Genomic DNA, 24028 nt, shown 5'->3' with positions numbered 1-24028 from the left:
GGTCACTAAATGATAGACAGAATGTTCATTTTGGGGTGAACTATCCCTTTAATGATACGGATCACATTCACATGTCCAATGATTGTCAGTGTTTCATGGGTTCACTGCAAAAAAAAAGGTATTTTTGTTTTCCAGTATTAATAAATATAAACATTCTTATATCAAGATGCAACATGATTGAATCATCTTGTTTTTTGAAAAAACATCAAGTGAGTTAAGGCTTAAAACAATTGGGGTAACGCAAGAATACTGTTTCTTGTTTTAAATATATTTTTCAGAAACCATGATTTAAGGCCCGTTCCCACCAATGACGATAAATATAAAGATAACGATAAAGATATAGTTCTAAAAATCATTCTCAATATTAAAGAATAGCAGAGCTATTCACACCACAGCGATACCGATAAAGGCACAGAGAAACGATATCGTTGGAATCACTTTCAGAGCGTTTTTTTTTTTTTTCCAGCTGATGAACGATAAAAACATTGACAGCCAATCAGAATCCATTCTGCTGTAATGAGCTCCAGCATTTAAAGCGACAGACAAGCACGTGCTTACAATAAACAGAACGATATTGTCCGCTGGTGTGGACGCTAATATAGTTATCGTTCTCGGTGTGAACAGGCCTTTAAAGGGATAGTTCACCCCAAAATGAAAAGTCGTTAATTCCTCACCCTCGTGTCCTTACAAATCCGTAGAACTTTCGTTCATCTTCGGGACTCAAACTAAGATATTTTTTGATGAAATCCCTCCAACTACGCCAAAATTTGGGCTAAACCACTGCATATGATCCCTTTATGAACTTTTTGAAGTGTCAAAGTGCTAGTTGTGTAGCTGTCAATGGAGGGACAGAAAGCACTCAGATTTCATTAAAAACAAAAGTTCTACGGATTTGTAACGACACGAGGGTGAGGAATTAATGACAGCATTTTCATTTTAGGGTGAACTAACCCTTTAATATTGAGTCATTTCCATTCTTATGCGTCTTGATTTAAGAGTTTTTAGATATTTGTAATGGAAAATAAGACAAAAACACAAAGCACATCCTTTTTGGCAGTGTAACAGCTGCTCGTATTGAGAGGGTCTGTTTACATGAAGACATCACATGATCACCTCCATATGATAAGAGAGCACAGTGGAAGACATCAACATGTTATCAGAGCAAGCGTTTCCTTAACGGGAATAATATCCGTAAGCTGAGCGAGAAGCACATCATTCCTTAGGAAACACAATGTGGCCCGAATTTGCCACAAACACGCCGCAATAAGCAGGAAGGCGTGTTTGTGTGGAAAACACTTGATTTATGGATCACATTAGACTGGGATGTCCTGCTGGGATGACGGTTAAATCTGAAGCGTGGATGACTAAAGTGCCCGCCATTGAATTAATACTGTGGACTGACAGGAATAAACCTCATAGCTTATAAAGAGGCAGTTGATCTGTGAGGGACAGAATAGTTTGGGTGGGTTAGCGCAGAGAGAGGCCATTTTACATTCCTGCACTACAACTTTATGCCGCTGAAGTACACAGAGCTCTCTCTCTGTAAGGCTCATTCTTGTTTAGAGGTATTACTTTAGCAATATGTGACGAAACAGTTCTTGACTATTTGCCGAAACGCGCCACTTCCAATGCTAAACTGCACTCTGCTTTATCGTAATAGAAAACTAATGGCCGTTAAAAGTGCTTGTAGGCAAAACAAAGCGCCGAGTCCAGAAAGCTTAAATGACGTCCATAAATGAATTGGAGTTTCTCTGTGTAAGAGGGTTAACTGTTTAAAATACTCAATACCCAGTCAAATAGCTTACAGAGTTTTTAACAGTTGTGTATAAAGTCTGCCACACTTAAAATCGTGGAAAATCGTTGGCTGTGTTCCACAGAACACACGCCAAACACGAAAGTAAAATAAACTGCCTGAAAAAATCTGCTTTGAATGTTTCATTTCTGGATTACTTCTGAAAAAGTAACTTGTTTTTGCCTTTATATGCAATGCAGCAAAAGCCAATAAGCTTTTTTTTTTTTCAAAGTATTTTCCTCTTTTTTGCTTTTTATCAGGGTTTTTTTTCTGAATAAAAGTCTTATTGTTCCACAACGGAAGCAGTAGGAAAAGAGCACCCCCTTGTGGCCTGGATGAATTAGTGACATTTAAAAAGGCCACACGCCTCAGACGGACCCCATCTCTGCTCATCAAGTCCCCTGTGAGAGTGTGCAGGAGATATCGGTGCTCAGTCCGTGGAACGGGCGCAATAAAAGAGCACGTTTCGAAGTAGGATAAAGCTCAGTCAGTGAAGCGCTGGCAGGCCTTCTTCCAACGGCACGCTGTGCACCACAGGTCTCTCTTCTCCATGCCGTACACCTTTCGGCACTTCTTGGCTTCGCCACGCGGTTTCCTGGGGAAATATTTCACATAGTTTTTTCGGTTAGCTGTGATGCAAAGCTCCAAAATCATCATGCAGCCATGAGCCCGGCGGACGGGTTACCTGGTTCCAGTGGTGGCTTTGGAAGCGGAGGTGTTGTTGGTGTGTGTTTTGCTGACAGTGGTGTGGTTAACAGGTTGCCTCTTCTCACCGATGCTCACAGTGCGGATTTGAGTCATCGGGCCCTGCAAAGGCATTTCATGTTAAAGGTGATCTAATTAAACAAAGGTGAGGTGAAGACATGCTTACATCTCAGCTGACACTTCTAACGTTCACAAGTTTGGGGTTGGTAAGATTTCAAGTTTTTGAAAGAAGTCTCTTATGCTCAGCAAGAAAAAAATATCAACAATACAGTAATATTGTGAAATGTAACTGTTTTATTCTAGCTTCATGCATTGTTTTTGAATCAACTCTTGAATTTGGGTATGTTTAATAAAAAAAAAAGCAAGATTTTGAATAAAAAGCAGAGAAAATCACGTTTTTCCAGATCGGATTCAGAACGATGATCAAAACACAGATGGAATAGATGGAGTCCATCAACACCCACAAAGCTTCACTGTCCTATAGCTCGTCCTGGGCCGACATTTTATTTGGTAACAACACACAGTTTTGATTTTTATGTTGTTTAATGTTTGATGAACGCATTATTTTACATGTGCGTAAACAATGCTTCTATCGCTTATTTCTGCTTCTTATTCGCCTGTGTTTTGATCAGAAGATTCTGTACTATTTCAGAAGATGCGTAATAGCGCCCCCCACTGTATAGTACAGTAAAAAATAGATTGCCAGGAAAGAGTTAATATATTTTAAAATGTGATTTATTCCTGTGATGCAAAGCTGAATTTTCAGCATCACTACTCCAGTCTTCAGTGTCACATGATCCTTCAGAAATCATTAAGATATGATGATTTGATGCTTAAGAAACATTTCTGATTATTATCAATGTTGAAAACAGCTGGGCTGCTTCATATTTTTGTAGAAACTGTGATACATTTTTTTCTAGGATTCTTTGCAAGTTCAAAAGAACAGCATTTATTTGAATTAGAAATGGTTTGTAGCATTATAAATGTCTTTACTCTCACTTTTTTTGACCAATTTAGAATACAAATATTAATTTCTTAAAAAAAAAAACATACTAACCCCAAACAGTAATACATATACACAGTAAATGATTTAATGCCTGGTTAAAAAAGTAATTGTTGTTCATCTTTTCTTTTTTACTCAGCCTTGAGTGTTTTGATTTCTAAATTCGTGCCAGTGTGTATTATATTATAGAACAAATGGGACTTTTACATTTTTGGAAAAAAACTGTGAGCGCTGTTTGTCTGTACAAAACAATGTTAGGGTATTGTGGGTGGTTGCTAGGGTGTTCTGGCTGATTATATATGGTTATTTTTCATGGCTAGTTTCTAAGGCAAAATAATAGTAATAGTTATACTTTCTTAGCAAACACAGATCAAATTGTTGTTCCATTACGGCCCATCCCTGATCACAATATATGTTCAAAACTAATCTATAACCTTTCTTTTTGACAGTTACTACACTGCCCGGCTAAAAAAGTTGCTGTTTGAATTGAAATAGACTTAAGAGTCAATGACTGGATCGTGATTGCAGTGATTGTTAAGTTTCTAGCAACAGTTACTTTAACCCTAATTGATGGAGTGAGTAGCTTTTCATTTCTAAAGCCCCGATCAGACAGAATGCGTTTTTGCATTCCGTCCGCCGGGCTCAGTGTTATGCACCCTGCTTATGCACCCCGGGCGCCTCGCGTAGTGACGCCTCGCGTTTTAACTGCCTGCTGAGCCTCGCGTTTTAGAAGGAGCGCTCTGAGCGAATGAAGTTGAAAAAAAAATCTGAGCCAAAAAGCGCCCGACGTCATCGCGTTTTTCCCCATTGTCCAATTGAATGAATGGAGAGGCGGGCCTTCCGTTGTGGTGGCGGTTACCTTGATTAGACTGACAGCACAGCTGATTCGAGGGTTGCCTAGAAACATGAAAAAAAAACAACACAGTGCACTGCTATTTTCTAAATTAAAAAAAGTCAACCAAAAAAGGCAGTGCGGTGCGCCTCACGTTTTCAAACCTGAAAAACGCATTCTGTCCAAGCGGCAACATTTGCAGTTTCTCTTGAAGCCAATACGCAAGTGACTTAAACTGCAATTCATCGACTGGCCGCTAGGGACAGACTCCAGAAGGGAGCAGAATCTCATTGAGCTCAATGTTAAAATGCCCAACTTTACAGCAGAAAAACACATGTTTACAGCCTGGTACAAATTGTGGTTTTGGTCTATACGGCTAATTTTGCCCTTCATGACAACTGTGAGGGGGGTGAATTTTTTATTATAACTCCTTCGTTTACATTATATAAAGCCTTAAAGTTCTGTATAATTAAGGGTGTGGCCACTTTGAGTGACAGGTGGATAGCCATTTATCTGCTGTCTGTTAGTCATCGCGTCACTTCAGCTCCGCCCACGTCCCGCCTCTTTGCCCATTTTCAGTTATCCAGGAGTGATGCCTGTTGACGCGCTGCCAAGATGGCAATGGCCAGCTCGTCCCTACCTTACGCTTCAAAACTGCTCTTCAGAATCCTATGGGTGACGTCACGGACACTACGTCCATATTTTTTTACAGTCTATGCTTGTCTGATCGGGCCCTTAATCAACCATGTAGGAAGACACATCATGGTCACAATGACAATGTCAAGATTCATCAGGCTCAGACTGTGAAAGAATGGTTGGGAGGGAGCATAAAGAATAATTTTCACACCTGAATTGGCACCTTAAATTCATTGAGAGTCTTTGGGATGTGCTGGAAGAGTCTTTACAGAGTGCTGGACTCTTGCATTGTCAATACAAGATCTTGCCCAAAAATCGATGCACCTCTTGATGGAAATAACATCACAGCATTTTTTTCCATCAAGATGTGCATCAATTTTTGGTCAAGATTTTGTGTGAAAATGATTCTTCATGCTCCCTCACAACCATTCTTTCACAGTTTGAGCCTGATGAATCTTGACATTGTCATCCTGGCCATGATGTAAATGAAAAGATGCTCACTCCATCAATTAGGGTTCGAAGAACTGTTGCCAAACATAACATGCTAGAAACAATCATTGCAATAACGATCCAACCATAGACTCTAAAGCATTTGCCTATTTAAATCCAAACAGGGACTTTTTTTGTTGTCTGGGTAGTGTAGACTTCTGCAGTTTTCAGCCTGTAACAGGGGTTTGGAAGCTACTCTCTGTGTTTTGCAAAAGCATCTGAGACAGGAAACCAAAAGTCATGCAAGTGCAACTTCTGAAAGACCCCAAGAGACAGAGAAAGACAGAAGAGACTCAACCAAGCTTACAGGATCACTGCCCTTTCAACGTTTAATGAGCTCAGTGACAAACGCTGTTGACTGCGTCTCTGACAGAGAGAGAGAGAGAGAGAGAGAGAGAGAGAGAGAGAGAGAGAGAGAGAGAGAGAGAGAGAGAGAGATTGTGAGAAAACAAGGAAGAGAGAAAGAAAGTAGACATCTCACCGGTAGACCTTTATATATGACAGGGGGCGACTGCCAGGATACACTAATCCTATCCTCACTGTGAGGCGGTTCAGAGGGCATGCTGGGAATGCTGACAGGGGTTGTAGCCTGAAAAACAGTGTGTGTAAGAGGCGGTATTAGCAAAGCCAGCGGAGAGAGGAAGAGAAAACACTGTTAAGCACAACCACAACCCAGCGATAGCCAAGAAGAGCTGCCTCAAAGACTCGATCATAGCAAGCCATTAGAAATGAGACGGTCTCATACTCAACCTATCCAACCTGGTCCTGACATCACAGCCTTTGCTGACCTCATCACACTGATCCATAAATACATCAATAAAATGGACTGCAGCAATTAAAGAGACACATGTGTATGCAGTAGTCTGGCTTTGATATTTAACAGAGCCCTCAGTCTGGTGGGCGAGCAAAGGTCAGATATATAAATCTCTGCCCATTTGAAAGATTTTCAGAAAGGTCATTCATTCCATTCGGGACAAAATTTTGTCAAGAAACTCCTGCAAAGAGAAGCCATACACTAGCAAATGTAGTTGCACTGCAAAAAAAAAAATCTTGTTTTCCTGTAAAATGTTGGTGTTCTAACTGATGTGGCAAATAGTTTTTAAATAATAAACCCAACAAAATTCAATGAGGTTTAGGTAGAGGTCGCATTTATCCAAAAAAGACAGTAATAGTTTCATTTTAAGAAAATGAAGCTCGTTTTTAGGACCGTTAAAATTATTTGCATTGATATTATTGACGACAGTTGAGCAGAATTCCTCCCAGAATTCTCATTTACACATCATGGTAGTATTTGTTTCTACTTTTCTATATTTATGCTTGCTTGCATTTTAAAAATGACTGCATTCCAATATTTGTTTGTAATGTAATGGAGAACAATTAATTTGTTACCATTGTGAGAATCTAATAAGAATCACAGAAAATAATGAAAATAAAAATTGTTAAAGGTGTAGTTCACTCAAAAAAATTTTACTCACCCTTAATGCCATTCTAAACCTATAAAAGTTCTGTATCTTTGGAACACAAACAAAGATATTTTTAATACCCTCTCATCATTTTTGCTTATCCATTTTCAAAACCAAAATTTCATATGCACACTTCATATGTGCCTAAAACCACTTGATTTATATGAATTATTTTAACAATGTCTTTTTGTCAAAGGTTTTGTATGAACTTTTAATGAATGGACAGAAATGATGAGAAAATATAAAAAAAGATATCTTAATTTGTTCTCCAAAAATGAATAGAAGGTTTATGGGTTTGGAACGACACAAAGGTGAGAATTTTTGGGTGAACTGTCCCTTTAAGACACATGCTAATTAGAATATTAGGGAACTGCAATTACAAGGTTTCTGCAGGTTTTATGAAGGTAAATTTAAGACCAATTAAAGAAAATGTAAGGAATAAATCGAAGGGATTAACACGTCAATATGTTCTCTAAATGTAAATGTCCAAGCACACAATGAGTTATATTAGTGACACTTCATAGTTTGAAAATGCAATTTCCAACAGATCTCCATAACTTATCTAAAAGTTTTTTTGTGTTTTTTTTTTTTTTTACAAAAAATAGCTTAAAGTTTGAGATACGAAATCTTGGGAAATCTGATTTTATGATTGAAACAAAAACAAATATCTGCCAATGGGTTCATAAAAATCAACTTAATTCAAATGCAAGTAATTTTCATACCCAACGACAGATATTTGTTCCTGTTTTAAGCACAAACTCACTTAATTTTGTTCAATTTCTCAGAAAACAGACTTAATTTCTTTTTCATTTTGCATGTCATTAAAATGTATCTTGGTGGATGTTTTGAATTTGTACCGGAAAACAAAAATCCTGAGGAAGAACATTATTTTTTGCAGTGCATGCAATTTAATTTTACAATTAAATTTAGGGCCCTATGAAATAATTTTTGTTAATTTTATTTATCATTCATTCTGTTTACATTTTTTCTGGAATTTTCTGCTTTCATGGTTAAATTAAAATTTTAAACTGACTTTCATTCATCTTCAGAATACAAATATTTTTTTTTTTAAAGGGGTCATAGAATGGTACATGCACTTTTACAAGTTGATTATACGGAAATGTGTGTTGGCAGTGCCTGTACACAACCATCCTATAATGATAAAAATACATCCAGTGTTTTTTTTTAATATCCTTATATATTTTCCCCTGTCTCAAATCGAGCCGTCTGATCGTGTGACGTTACACGGTGTACGCCCCCCCTACGATTGTTGATTGACAGCAGCGTTTCAACACAGACCCGCCCTGAGCGAGCTGTCATCAGTCCGCCATTGTTGATACTCTGGAGCAGAATGGCGTCTAAGCGATTGTGGTGTTGTGTTTTATTAACCTTTATATTAATCTTTGCAAATTGCTTACACGCTTCACGATGAATGAGGCTAAAGTTTACAGGGTAAGTTACATTACGGCATGCTTTCTGTGTATGACGTTCTCAATATAATTCATAATCCCACGTTTATAATGAACAACGCGTTATGTTTGTTATTACAAACTGTGTACTCGGGTGATAAAGTTAACGTGGTAACACTACACTAAGCTTACTTTTGTACATGGTTTATAATGGTGTCTGTTACTGATTAAGGAAAAATCTTATAACATAACATCAATCTGTCAATGAACTAACACATCAGTAAAAACATAGCAACTACACTACTCTGCCAGTACAAAGATAGATCAAAGTGACATGACGTTAACCAACCATTCAGAAACGTCCTGTTCGAACTTCGATGGGTTCGTCATCTGTTCCTGGTCCGACTCCAGTTCAAAATGATAAGGTTGCTCAGATGTGTCCTCAGAGACTCCCGTTGCCATTATTTCTCGAAAATATACCCTCAAATGTTGTCAAGGCAACACTCCACGTGTGTTGTGGTGTTGTGTCGGGTCGAACCGAACCGAACGCCCCACAGAGCAGAGGGGGCGGGGTGAGCAAAGCTCATTATCATTTAAAGTCACATACACTGAAATGACTTGCTGAAAACTGAGTTGGTTTTGACCAGGTAAAATGAGTGTTTTCTTACAATACTAATGAGAATTTTTAATTAAAGTATATTACAAACTTTTCATTTAGACACTAAAGAATCATATTAACTTGTACAAAAATGTCATTCTATGACCCCTTTAATGAAATCGGAAATATTTCTGTCCCTCCATTGACAGTCTAAGCCAGTGTTTCCCAACCGGGGTGGTCTGATGAGAGCAGGGGTGCCGTGTAAAAGTCCTTCAAATAATTTTTTTTTTTTTCACATTTTTCAAATAATTCTTTCTTTGTAAACTTTGTTCAATGCCTGCGAGTGCTGCCGTATGTTCGAATATGACCAGTCATTTTCGCCGTCATCACCCGGGTGTGGTGCCATAAGACGCGAATGAGAAGTCGCGCGCGCTGTGAGAAAATTTGTCTCTGTGCACTCATCTGTAAGCGCGCACACGTCTCACAGCGCGCAAATATTGAGTTTTCTTTCAAGTCTCGTTCTTGAACGGACAAACTCACACAAAAAGTATGTCAACATGTCCATCTTGATGAGTATTCTAGCAGACATAGTCTGTATATGCCTTAAGTGAACTTTATACAGTCGAGAAAGACGACGCATATCCGATCATTAGGTCTTAAAGGGGCAGTAGCCTTTACTGCTGTCTGTTTAATGTCAAACAACAAAAGACAAGGACATCACTCACTGCTCTTGATTGAATAGCTTTTGTAAGTTTAATAGGATTAATCTTTAATTTATACAGTCAAATATGCAATGTTATTTTACATTTGATCAATTTCTGTACATGAAAACTAATGTTAGACGTAGGCCTACCTGAAAAACCTGAAAAGCATAGTTTATTTTATTATTATCTTTGCTCAATAGTATTTATTTGTGCTGCTGCTTGTATTTAAATTATTTGTTCTTATTATTTTCTTTATTTTTATTTGACAGTAGTGCTTTTTTCCCTGAACATAGCAAATACTGAACCGTACCGAAACCGTGAACCTAAAACCGTGATACAAACCGAACCGTGAGCAATCTGTACCGTTACACCCCTAGCGTAACGTATGCGAGGGGGTGCCACAAAATGGAGAACATTTTCAAAGGGTGCCATGACTGAAAAAAGGTTGGGAAACACTGGTCTAAGCAACTACCACTGACACTTCAGAAAGTTCCTAAAGAGATTGTAAAACGAATCCATATGAATCGAGCGGTTTATTCCAAATTTTCTGAAGAGACTCGATCGCTTTATATGAAGAACGAAAGTCTTCCGGGTTTGGAGCGACATTAGAGTGAGTAAATGATGACAGGATTTTCATTTTTAGGTGAACTGTCCCTTTAAGTGTTCTGACCTACTTTTGATTTATTCATCCAAAATTTGACAAATTCTGTGACATTCTGCATTATACAGTAAATTCAGTTTTTATGAATGGATTCTCCACATTTTCTATATCACAGAAATCATTTGGCCCTACTTTAATGCCATGATATTGAATTTAAGACTTTCTGATCTAATTGAAGACATTTTTAAGGCCTTAAATTGAGGAAGGTCAAATTAAGACTTTTTTTAAGACCCACAGAAACCCTGAGGTTTCATATTCTTCAAACAAAGTGTAATATCATATTTTTTTTCTTTTGATTTTGGGTTTATAGTCATAATGATAAAGCTTTGTTGACTCTGACACTGATGGCGAGAGACATGAGTTGAATTAATAACTAAAATAGCCTTGCGTGGGGGACCTTAAGGAATATGATACAGTTTGACAAATGAACTGTAGGCGAGTGTGCATGGAGACTTCATCGCTAAACCTCAAGTCATATGACGCGCTCACTCCACTGAGTGCAGATAGAAGAGACTGTGTGTGACGCAGTGAAGAGCGATGTTACCTGGTAAGCGTGGTCAGTGCGGATGTGACACAGCGCCGACGGTGCTGACTGGCTGAGTGGGGTGTGGATCATGTGGATGGGCTCAGATCGAGACACATCACAAGTCAGGACGGGGAAGACAGGGGCCGGCCCGGACGTAGTAGGAGAGGTGGGTGTGAGGTTGGACAGCCCCTCTGAAAGAGTGTCCATGTTCACCTCGATTTCTGAGTAGTAGAAATCCTCCTCGCCATCACTGTAGTCAGAATCTCCATTCCGCCTGAAAACACACAATACTACAACTTAGGCCAGCCTCCGATTGCAGGCTCGGTGCTTTTGTGCGCGTCAACAGGCAGCCGGCAGGGGGCAGCAGTGCCAACATCATAACTTGGGCTTGATTTACATGGGATGGTTAGGTAGCAACAAGAGGCTATAAAAACACTCTTACTACTTCCATCAGAATGTGGCTCCCTCTCTACCTCCTGTTATGGAGCTCAGAAAGGGAAGAGCACCCTGAGCCGCCCCATTCTTAGAGACTGACAGACAAACTCCACATCAAAAGCTTTAACCTTACAATATGTCCCCGCGTTTCTGTGTAGAAGACTTTTAACACTGTGTCCTAACCAGACGCGACAGACGTCACGGCTGGAACAACAACATACAAAGTATGACAGTGATGATCTCAGGTACTGATCATGTGCTTTTTTAATGCTAAACGAATTTAATGTGAGTTTTTATGTGCACTGTGTAGCTGTACTGAAAGTGACAATGGATACTTGACCTGAGATCTTGAAAATAAAACACGTATATTCTATTGCAAAGATGGTTTCAGTCACTCAGTATGTATTTATAATAATAAAGGGATAGTTCATCCAAAAAACTTTTGTCATCACTTACCTCATGTTGTTCCAAACCTGCATGAGTTTCTTTCTTCTGTTGAACACGAAAAAAAGATGTTTTGAAGCATGTTGGTAATCAAACGGTGGCCCCATTGACTTCCATAGCATTTTTTTCCTACTATGGAAGTCAATGGCTACTCTTTGATTACAAACAGTCTGTGTGTTCAACAGAAGAAACTCGTACAGGTTTGGAACAACTTAAGGGTGAGTTTAAGTGATGACAAAAGATTTTGAACTATCCCTTTAAATCAGTGTAATATTTATGAACTCGTTGTGAGTGCAGTGCGCTTGCAGAGAGACTCCGCCCACATGCTCTTCTGATTGGCTGTGATTTTTGATTGACTTTGTCACGTCTTGTAGTCGAGTCACGTCTAGTGTGGGCAGACAAATTGCTTGTGTAAATGTTCAAACTGCAGAACAAACATGCTCATCTATTCCAGGAGTGTGTTTTTTTTCTTCTTCTGACTGACGCTTACCCGAGGTGGACGGTGCGGATGTGGCGCTGGATCCCTGAGGAGGTGCTGAGGACTTTTTCACAGTTCTTCCACAGACACTTAAACATCACCTTCATGGAGTTCTGAAACAAAGAAGCGTACAATATACATTTTATAAAGCTAAAGTTTTAGGGAAGCCTAGGTTTCTGGACTCTAAATCCAAATGCAAAGTTCAAAAATGATATCATTGCTGTAATATTTAGATTTTCGAGTTTATTTCGATTTTATCAATGGGAGATTTTCAAACTCCGATCTTACATTTCTCAAAAAGTATAAAGCTTATAAAAGACCAAAATAGACAGCACGCCTAAGGCTACAAAACTCTGAGGAATGCCTAATGAACATCAATACAGTTCTGCCTTAAAGCTATAAACATAAAACCCACTTTAAAAAAACGAATAATGAGAGAATAATGATTAGTAAGGGCATCTTGAAAAGGAGATCTGCTCTATTTGCAGTCGAGGCTGCTATCTGCAGTGATTCAGAGGTCTGATTGCATAAGCCTCATGTGTATGTGCAGCAGAAATTCCCTTCAGCCCACTGCTGCCCCAAAGGCACGAAGGCTCTTCACTGCTGCAGTGAAACAACTATTACAGCACTTCAAACAACAGTGACACTGCCAGGTGACGGCATGCGTGTCGTGTGTGGGAGATTCACACCTCCTGTGCTGTGCTGTTCTGTCACGTTCACTAGCGCTCCAAGTGTATTTTGTTTCTCCTCTCGCTCTAAATCGCATGTGTTTATCTAACATACTTGATACCTGTGGTTCAAACGATGAATCACTCTCACACTTTGCTGGGATTTATACTTATATAATATATCCAATATATATATATAGTATATGATATATCTAATAGATATATCCAATATCCATTAGTTAACACTCGAGAATGGCAAAACTGCGTAAAATGACATAATTAAATCAAATGTAATTTATTCAGCATCATTACTCCAGTCTTCAGTGTCACATGATCCTTCAGAAATCATTCTAATATGATGATTTGCTGCTCTAGAAACATTTCTGATTATTATCAATGTTGAAAGTATTTTTGTGGAAACTGATTTCTTTTTCAGGATTCTTTGATGAAGAGAAAGTTCAACAGAACAGCATTTATTTCAAATTGAAATATTTCAAAACAATGTATATACATATAAAATGCACTATATTATCCACTTACAAAAGTAAAACACATTTATTGATAAATATATACAATTATAAATACATGTATTGCTACACTGCAAAAAAAATTATATGATCAATAAGTTGTGACAACATATGTTTTAACATTGCTTGAACTCCTCAAAATTAGTTAAGCTATTTAAACATCCAAATTAATTTTACTTAAAAATTTACGGCAGCAACCCAAACACTTAAATTGTAGTGTGTGTGTGTCACATGATCCTTTATACAGGGCTCGACATTAAGCCTGTTCATGTGCTTATCCTTCGGACAAGTAAAATTTGCTTGTCTGGAAATTTGTATTTTATTACTTTGTGTGTGTGTGTGTGTGTGTGTATAATTTATTCTGAAGTAATATTCTCACCAGTGTTCAATCAGCTTTGACATATTTAAATCTGCATATTTGTGATTTTTTTCCATAATCTTATTAAATATAGGCTATGGTTCAGCTTTAAATTTATATTCTTAAATTTGATCAATAAATTAAACTATTTAGATTTAGGGCTGTTACCAATCACAAAGTAATTTACACTGAAAAATTACAACTGTATTAAATAATGTTATGATATTGTTGTAAATATTTTTAAAAATATACAAATAAGAAAAGTTGGAAAGAATGTGAAACATGAAACTAATCTGCCAGTAGGGGGCGCAGGTGACCGTCTTAATGAGCGAGTCATTGAGTCGATTCGTTCAAACAGCTGATTCATTCAGGAATGAAGCGGTCGTTTATGAAGAGGTCAGTGAATCTTTGATTCAAACGATTCGTTCAAAACGCTAAATCACTCAGTAACACACACTGTTGCTGTGAGATGCATTATGGTTCTGCTGTGATCTTTGTTTGGAACTATTTTCGCTGCTGAAATCGAACAAAAACGGTCAATATTGCATCTAAAATGTAAGTGACTTGATGTTAATTAATTGTTTATGGAATTGTCATATGAAATCAGTGTCATGTTCAGTCGTGATGGTATTCAGGAAAACAGCACTCTTGCTCGTGTGGTGTTGCGCAACTGTATCATATGTTAAAAATATAAAAAGTCCTTTTTAAACACATTTTCACCGCAGTGTGTTAACTGAGTTTCTCTGTTTGAGCGGCGCTGATTTGTTGTGATTTCTCCTCGAGAGGCTGTGCGAGCGTCAACAGCGTAAGCTTGTTACCATCAGCTCATTACATTATATATTATTATCTACTATCGATCGCCACTTACACTGAATGAATGCAGAATCATTCTTGCATTTTGGTGATTCCCTAGATATTTTTTATTAGTTTTACTCACTTGTCTGTCGGGCAAGTAAAATTCTCTTTCACTTGTCCCGGACAAGCGGACAAGCGTTAAGGTCGAGCCCTGCTTTATATATATTTATTATATTATACATTTCATTTTGTATTTTATTTTACTTAATAAATAAAGCAAAATATACTTGTATGAACATCGAGATATATTTATTGGAGGCAAATATTCTCACTTTATTTACCAAGAGTTTGTTTTTTGAAACTGGTTATAGTTGATAGTTAATATTGTGGAAAGTATGTAAATATATACTCCGTTATTTAATGTTCAGACAGAGACTGGTGTGAAAGAATGACACTCCAGAACAAACAGTGAGCCAAGATTATATTATATTATATTTATAATTATCATAATTTCTTCTGATAAACCTCGCCAGGAACTTAATTTCTGAGAAAAATGATCACATTAACCCTGAAACGTTAAACATGTCCGGACCTGTTCACTGCCCTCATCAGAGTCAATGAGTGGGTGTGTCTGCTCTCAACACACACACAAACATGCAGATACTCTCGGCTGTTCTCAAGGCCGATGATATTAACCCTTTCACAGATCACAAAAGCATATTAAAGGTCCCATGGCATGAAATTTTCATTTTATGAGGTTTTTCAACATTAATATGAGTTCCCCTAGCCTGAATATTGTCCCCAAGTGGATAGAAATGTTGATCGGTGTAAACCCGAGTTCTGGCTGTCTTTCTCTGCTTTTGGGAAAATGACAGGCCAGACGAGCCAATCCTGAAGTCTCCTGGTTTGACGTCCAAGCAGGCACGGTTTCCTCCCTTTCCTCCGCCCAGAGAATCTGGCACGCCCATGCAAACGCTCGAGAGATCATTGCATCATTGCTTGTGAACGAGTGAATGCTGGCAGTTTCTCAGTGTTTGGATGTACAAATGAAAACAGAAGTCTTTTTTCAGTTCCTTCTGATCTGTGATCAGTGATTTCTTATGTGTAGCTAATTATTTATTATTCGTGCACACGCTGCGGCTTCTCTCTCTCCAGACAGAGCGGTGTTTTCGTGTTTTCTATCTTGTGAGTCAGTGTTTTTGTACGTCCTCGTCGCGTCTATCGGTTCTACAATGTGCATACAGTCGTTACATCTTTAGAGATAAACCTTACACACGCCGAGGCTCGGGCTGCACTGACTGGTCGGCCTCCAACATCCCCGACCCCCAGTACTGCATCTGGCCCACAGCGGAGGCACCAAACGCGGCACGAGATTAAGCAGAAGGGGGGTAAGCGTGAGGGTATCTGGGCTAGGCTAGCCAGCTATTCCCACAATAAACTGGATTACATTCGATTACTGCTGTTGTGTCTTTGTTAGCGCTGTGTACTCAATGCGTGTCACTGACGCTTTCCATATGATAGGAACATCTAAAAATAATGCTATTATCAACACTTACTTTTAACTCGTTCATCTCGACAGCTGTAATGGTACATTGCATGTGTTACAAAGTTGTTAATAATGATGAAGAAGGACTCGGCGCGACTGGGACTCCTGTTTATTCAGAACTCTCAGATACAAACACAATAAACTCGCGCTGACTGACAGCGCTCTCATAACTCAGTAGTTACTATAAATAACTTTGTTAGCAATCGCTGAGCTCAGTGACAGTCTCTGGTACATTAGTGATGTCCGGTTCGCGAACAATCTTTCTTTTGAACCGGTTCTTTTTAGTGAACCGAATCAGTTCACCAAATCGGACTGAATCGTTCTAAACGGTTCGCGTCTCCAGTCAGCGCTGATCCATAATTTACTAAAGTTACTAACTTTCTGACATGAGTGACAGCCCCTCCGACTAGAAATAGACTAATAACCTGAAGTATATGCTGTAACTAAAACAGTTCACTGAACTGAGACTGACAGAACCGATGTGAAGTGAACTCCGGTCCATCCATCTCTCTGGCAGCAGCTCGTGCCTGCTCGTGCCTCGTAGACCAAGTTAAACCACGCCCCCTCCGCTCATATCAAATGCAAAGATGTCAGCCAATCACAACAGTGGGCGTTTTTACTGAAGTCTCACAGCAGACACGCCTCTTGTAACAGGGCCTTCAGCCACAGGGCAAACAGCAGTATAGAAAAAATGCCTTTTATTTCTAAATTATGATATTTTATGATGTAAAAATCATACTAACAATATAAGTACACCTCAGGAAACATTATAAAATAATAGAAAAATGCCATGCCATGGGACCTTTAAACATTCCCCGTCGAAGCCTCGTCAGAGGTGATGTGACAACCAAAACCGACGGACAAAGGGCTGGGAAATGTATGTTTCCATCTGTCTTTATGAATGAACAGCCAGTCCTCTTGTGTTACACCTCACCCATGTGCTCAACATTTGGCTTGGTTCGACTCAAGAAACTTTTTTCTCTCTCGTCTCCTTCATTCACAGTGGTTTTTATTGGCTATAGCAGGACATATATGCATGCAGGGAGGCCTCTGGTGAGCTGAAATAATAGAAGAGGTAGCCAGCGCTGTTGCCTAAGACAAGCACTAGCAGTACGGGACACATCCATTTGTCTCTGTACACACACACGAGAATTACACTCTAGCCAAAAATGAGCTGAACCCATATTAAACATTATGTAACACGCACCAGCGTGAAATAAACAATTCTACTATCTATTTTTTTAAATTCTGTATTCAACAAAAATACACTAAATTGAACTCAAAAAATAGTTTTTCTTAGTTCTTAGTTTATTCTTATTGGCTCCCATTAGGGTCTTTTAAGAGATCAAAGTTATGACAGAAATTCCATTAGCAATGCAGTACACATCCTTTAGGATTTTATATTGTTATAATGGAAGTCCATAGGCTTTCGCAACAGAACTCTGTTCTTTACACACAATTTTTTTTTTTTTTATCTTTAAAGTCAAAAGTAAAGGGTTGTTGAGCTGTAAAATTAACTTTATCTACCGTGGATAAACTTTCAGTTAACATGTGTTATGATGTAATTCCTGTGACTGGATTTTGCTGATACCGTGGCATATTTTGCAAAGTTACTTGGTTTACAAACTTTACATGGTCATGACAGGAATTGAAAGACTGCATATAACTTTGCACAGAAATGATGTTTAAAAAATATAGCTTTTACATATTTATTCCAGTGCAGTGCCTTGCTCTATTCATTTCCACAGCAAGTGCCTTGCTGTAAATGTGTTTTTTGTTTATCTTTTAAAGATAAGTAAATACTTTTATTCAGCAAGGACACTTTAAATGGATCAAAAGTAAAGACATTTAGGATTTTACAAAAGATTTATATCCAAATAAATGCAGTTCTTTTTAACTTTTTATCAAAGAATTCTGAAAACTGATCACAGTTTCCACAAAAATATGAAGCAGCATAACTGTTCTCAACATAATAATCAGAAGTGTTTCTTGAGCATTAAATCATCATATTAGAATGATTTCTGAAGGATCATGTGACACTGAAGACTGGAGTAATGATGCTGAAAATTCAGCTTTGATCACAGCAATACATTACATTTTAAAATATTATAATACAATTCACAATATTACAGTTTTTACTGTATTTTTATCTGCCTTGATGAGCATAAGAGACTTATTTCATAAACATTAAAAAATGCTGTCAGTACTTACGTTGTACTGAACCCAGAACTTTACTTTTAAATGTCTGATATCGCTTAAGGAAAGTTTTTCTGTCTCGTTTATGCCCAATTAATTTCTCCGTCCAATATCTGGAATTGCACATATTGCATCAGAATTGAGAAATATTGTGCAGGGAGAAAAAAAAAGAGAAAGAAAAAGAAAAAACATGTTTCACTTTTCTCCTTTTCTTCAGAAAGAGGCATGCAGGCATAACAGAATCCATGTATACAAGAGTGTGCACTCGGGAATTGTGTGAAAAACTTGTGTTAAGATGTGTGTAGTGCTGTGAAAGGATAAGCCCGAGTGGATCTGTAACGGAAACCCCCCCTCCCCGCTCATACACACACACACACACACACACACACACACACACACACACACACACACACACACACACACACACACACACACACACACACACACACACACACACACACACACACACACACACACACACACACACACACACACACACACACACACACACACACACACACACACACACACACACACACACACACACACACACACACACACACACATCCTCGGCCTCTACCAAAACAAGGTGAACAGGCAGAAAGGCTAATGGCTTCCTGACATTGAAACCACATTCACGTTCTGGAGTGATTCCACACTTCAAAAAAACTGAATAGAAGAGGGGACGAAAAGGAGAGAATGAAAGAGAGAACGAAAACACTCCGTCATGAGGGTGACAAGACTTGTTGTGCAAGAGTCAAGCTGATGTGTTTAATGGAGCTCTTAAAATTACTGAAGGTAAATTCACTGCCATCTTGGTCCACAGAAACTACTCAGCAGAACTCCACATTGTTACTGAGGTCTGATAAACCACACAAGTTCACTCTGTTTTCTCATATGACCTGACCCCTACCTTTCGTTTCCGGGGGATGGGGTCCTCAAACAGGAAGTGAGTACTCTCGGTTTCCTCATTGTTGTCATCGCTCTGGGAGGAAAGCAGGAAGCTCTTGCCGGCATCGTTGGAGAGGGGCGGGGATGGAGTGGAGGGCACCGATTGGTCACTGGTGTCCCAGCTCCAGTTCCCGCTGGTGGAGCTGCTGTAGCTGGCAGAAAGGATCTCCTTCCAGCCCTTACTAGCCAGATCTACACCTGAAGACAAAACACAGCAATTTTAAAAGCAGGAAAAGAGCTTGACTGACCTGTTGGGCTATTAGCAGAATGCACTGTTATCTATTCCCAGAGTCCAACACACTACAGGATTTAATTAGAAGTCAGCAGTAAACGCATCAACAGATTGAAAGCAAAAAAATTAAACTAAATTTTCAAGCTTGAATGTTCAAAAAACACATTTTGCATTGTTGGAGCACCTCTCTTCCCAGTCTGGCAGTAACGCTCGGTTTAGTTTCTGTCTCTATGAAGCCCCTCCTTCTGAAAAGTGCACTGTGCCATGATTGGTTGGCTGGACCAGTGTGTTGTGATTGGTCAACCAATTCCAGCGTGTTTTGGAAATGTCACACCCCTTACAAGTTTCAACACACTACTAACTCAACTCAACCAGGCCTTGCTCCTTTATTTAGTGTGTGGCTTGGGCGGGAATTATTTAAATTCCTGGAAAAAAAACTCAATCAAGGCGTTTCAGGGAGTTCAGAAACAGTGTTACGGATATAGAGAATAACTCCCTTTAGTGACTTTGTAACTTTCTAGACCATTTTCATGCTCAAACAGCAACATAACACAACATGTAAAGGAGCATGATAGGTCCTCTTTAATATAAGGCTTAGCAAAGCAATCCAATGCAATTAAATCCAAACCTATATAATTATCCATCATTTTGTTATTTGAAGGCTAGGCCAATTATTGTTAAAGTGAGTATGCCATATATGCCAAGATATCCTTTCTCTCACAGAATGCAGGAAATTTGGCATTAGACCCGTGGGAATAGTATTGATTTGTTTGTGAATATAATTCGTTACTAGCCTAGAAATCTAGACGCACCCTAGCGGCAGCAAATCTAATTTGCCGCCAGGGTAGTCTAGCAACTCTCCGTTGACTTGCAAGCTGGAAAAACCAAACTCTGGTCAGGCCAATCACATCATGTATAGAGTCGGTGGGCGGGCTTAACATAATGACGGCAGAGTTGCGTTGATTCCGCGGGCTACTTGTAAACAAAGAAGCTGGCCAACAGAATCGTCTTTGGCCGCAACTCTGGAAGACTTGGAGTTAAGCTTTTCTTTGAGAAGAGAACAAAGAAAGTTTAATCTATCAACTAGCTCTGCTGGGGGGAAAACGCATGGGACTCAGCCACAACCCTCTTGTGAGGTTTGTGCTCGTCGATTTACTGGTACTTGTGCCATTATTTACTGCCCAAAAAAGTATGTCTCACCACTGATAGCACTTATGGAGGACCAGTTAAAGGAGGCTGCAAAATTTGGACTCAAGGCCATGCAACTTGGCAAAGGCGACCAGGAGGACATTTGAAGCGGGCGGTGCCAGTTGGTATACGGGAGTCCTGAATCCTGGCTTCTTCACAAGGAATGGCGAGATATGTTGGCCAACAAGGTCTTCCAAAACAACGATTTGGGAATTGTGGTGGATGAGGCTCATCTCACGTACAAATGGTAAGTATGTTTTATCAATAAAGTAGACATTCAACAAGTAATCTGAACTGAACTAGTGATCTGAACTATCCTATTGCGTGCAGAGGGAATTTGAAGGACAACCGTTTATCCCGCCCCTCGGATTGAGCCCAGCCAATGGCGTGTTCCCAGACCCAACATCTTGATGTGGGTCTGGCTTGTCAGGCTAATTCGTTACATTTATAAAGCACTTTTTCTGGGTACTCAAAGCGCTTTACATTTAGAAGGGGGGAATCTCCTCAACCACCACCAATGTGAAGCATCCACCTGGATGATGTGACGGCAGCCATATTGTGCCAGAACGCCCAGCACACACCGGCTTATTGGTGGAGACTGGAGAGGAGATAAGTTATACCTTTATACTGTTTAGACACACAGAGTAGATGAGAACATACAACAACAACAAAGAAGAAAAAGATAACACGCAACACTGGATCAAGATAAAATAACAGAGGCACACTAAAGCCATTGTGTTATTTCATTAATGCATGATAGAAATTAGTTTCACACCTTGTTTTGTCGCCTGTGGCATTTTAGTCAAACGTTTTATAAATTGCAACACATGACCTTGTGAACACTAATGAATGCAGAAATTTACAACTTATGTTACTGCTTCAGTAAATGTGTTTATATGAGACTCATTATTTCAGCTCGTTTGTTTAAATAGAATAGTTGAAATGTACTCAAATGTAAAAGTGTTAAAAATAACACTTCACACTAAGATGTAACATTATTTCATTTATTAGGTATCATGAACTAACAATGAATAACATCTATGCAGCATTTATTAATATACACTCAGCAGTTGAGTTATTTATCGCATGCCAAACACGATTCCAGCTCCGGCACGAGAACCAGCGCTGTTACGGTGGAAACGAGATAACAGAGACTGGTCGATTGTACTTGAATTACTTCAAAATGTTTCATTTTTTACTTCTAATGTTTGTTAAACGAGTTTAAATGTAGGCAAAATTATATAGTATACATATTAAAAACGATATCAAAGTATTTTACCTGTAAGCACTAATTCATGAATGAAGTAAAAAAAAGTATTATAGTAAAAATGAATTAATAAAATCAACCCGTTATGCTGGGTAAAATTAGCCCAACATGTCATTGTCAGAATCTGTGTCTGTCCACGTTTTGTATTGTTTTGTTTAGCTTTTCTGTTCTAGTGTCTGCTGTTAGTTTATTGATTCTGTTTGTGCTGTTCCCTTCTCATCAGTTTAGTTTGGCTTGTTACTTTCACAATTTACACTCTGTCTGTTCTCGTTTGTGTTTAGGCTGTAGTGGTTGAGGTTTTTCCTTGTATTCTGAGTATTTCTTTGAATGTGGAACAACGTTCCAATAAACCAATTTTTTGTCTTACCCTGATTCACTATGATGAGCCTATCATAAGTGTTTATATTTTAGACCTGTCAGGAGGATTTTTGTAGGAAATTGCGTACACACGCCACTCCCTCCTGTGTGTCTCGTTGTATCGGTAAATAGAGAAAAGTTGCTCTGTCTACTTTGATGTGTGTATGGTGTGAGAGCGGCAGAAGTTAGTTGTCACAACGAGTGAAAAAAGTTGACATGGTCATGCTAAATCTCCAGGGAATCATCCACTTAAAAAAAAACTCCTGAAGAGAGGTGAGTCTGCTGACAAAAATAGAACGCGAATCAACCAGAATCAACATTGGCTTGGCTTTTCTGGAGATTGCGAGAACTGAGGGATTTGAAAGGTTGTAAAAGCAACGAGGAGATGGTGTTTTATTGAACAGACAGATTGCCATATGTTTCTCTCTAACAGAGTTCATTGTGAAGTATTATCTATTGTGAAGGGTCATATTCAGCCACACAGTCACGCAGAGCCGAAGCACAACTAAAACAATGTTCTTCTGCAAAATGCATGCAGTTTTGTTTTTTAATGGCTAGAGGGCCAGTAGTTACACAGTGTGCCTTTAACATGAACCTAGATTAATAAATGATCATTGACAAATTCATCCATATTTTAGTGATCCCAAAACTCAATATCCAAGAAAAATCTAAATGTTCAATTAGTGATGCACCGAAATTTGGGCATCTGAAAATATTCTGCAGGAAACATTTTTAGTTTTTGGCAAAAATGGTTTTGGAAGGACGAAATCATAATTTATTTACTTTATAATTGTATCATTAAAAAGTTAAAACTGCCTTATGTGCCAATTAAATGTTTATATACAAATGTATTAACTATTTCTGCTAAATGAAAACTTTAACTTCGGTTTCGGATAAATCTCTATGGTGCATCACTACGCTCAATATCAGCAGCATGACTATACTTCTAAAATAATTAAATACAAACATAACAGCTGTAAACACAATGCTGAAGATATACCATACAGTTAAGCTATGCAGCTGGTGTTAAGCAAATTATAACCTGAACAAACTAACTTAAACAACTAAATCTCTAACCTTAAAGACATGTCACACAGCCTTGAGCAACAGCACAAGCTGTGCTGACCTTGAATGACCCCAAAAGGGCAAACCACCTCCATTTCATGACACTTAACCTCTTAAGGATTATGGTTTGGGTTCTTCCAGCATGAGTGCGCTTGCAGTTTAGCAAATGTTTTTCATTCAAAGTGGCTTATAGTACACTAATTACAGGAACAGACTCTCTGGAGTAGCATGATTTAAGGGTTAAGTGTTCGGCTCAGGGGCACAATAGCGAAAGGAAAGAATTGTAATCTAAGTACCTCAACACTCTTAAAAATAAATGGCTCTAAAAAGAGGTTTTTACAGGGATGCCATAGAAGAACCAATCTTGGTTCCCCAAAGAACCTTTCACTGAACAGTTCTTAAAAGAACCATTTTTTTCTTAGTGTGAAGAACATTTTAAGAACCTTTTGTGCATTTAAAATGGTTCTCATGGTCTTCATGGAACAATCAATGCCAATAAAGAACCTTTATATTTAAGCGTACAGTTTCAGTCCTACATGAAGACTGATGCACCATTGTTTGATTTAGTTCTCCAAACATCAATTTTTTTATTGTGGTATTATCCATTTCACATAAACGCAAACTGTGGTTGGTCACTTTACAAGTCCGTCAGACAGGCTCTTCCTGACTAAGGGCCAGATTTACTAACAGCTTGCGCCAGTGC

At 38.6% G+C, this 24028-nt stretch overlaps 1 protein-coding gene across 2 annotated transcripts in view; it reads right to left on the bottom strand.

The window, feature by feature from the left end:
* Nucleotides 1-38: 38 nt before the first annotated feature.
* Nucleotides 39-24028, bottom strand: part of slc2a4rg (SLC2A4 regulator) — an 82060-nt gene continuing 58070 nt past the window's right edge. The window contains exons 4-9 of one of the 2 annotated variants that reach the window (XM_079801896.1): nucleotides 19179-19414; nucleotides 12188-12288; nucleotides 10837-11092; nucleotides 5939-6046; nucleotides 2478-2599; nucleotides 39-2387 (exon numbers count right to left, since the gene is read on the bottom strand). In XM_079801896.1, the coding sequence (XP_079658022.1) occupies nucleotides 2276-2387; nucleotides 2478-2599; nucleotides 5939-6046; nucleotides 10837-11092; nucleotides 12188-12288; nucleotides 19179-19414 (935 nt within the window). In that variant the 3' untranslated portion in view covers nucleotides 39-2275. The remainder of the gene's footprint in view (nucleotides 2388-2477; nucleotides 2600-5938; nucleotides 6047-10836; nucleotides 11093-12187; nucleotides 12289-19178; nucleotides 19415-24028) is intronic. The other variant, XM_079801897.1, reaches the window with a different exon arrangement.

Source organism: Gobio gobio, assembly GCF_949357685.1.
Source record: "Gobio gobio genome assembly, chromosome: 21".
NCBI classification, from domain to species: Eukaryota; Metazoa; Chordata; class Actinopteri; order Cypriniformes; family Gobionidae; genus Gobio; species Gobio gobio.
This window is presented reverse-complemented; position numbering and strand designations above follow the sequence as displayed.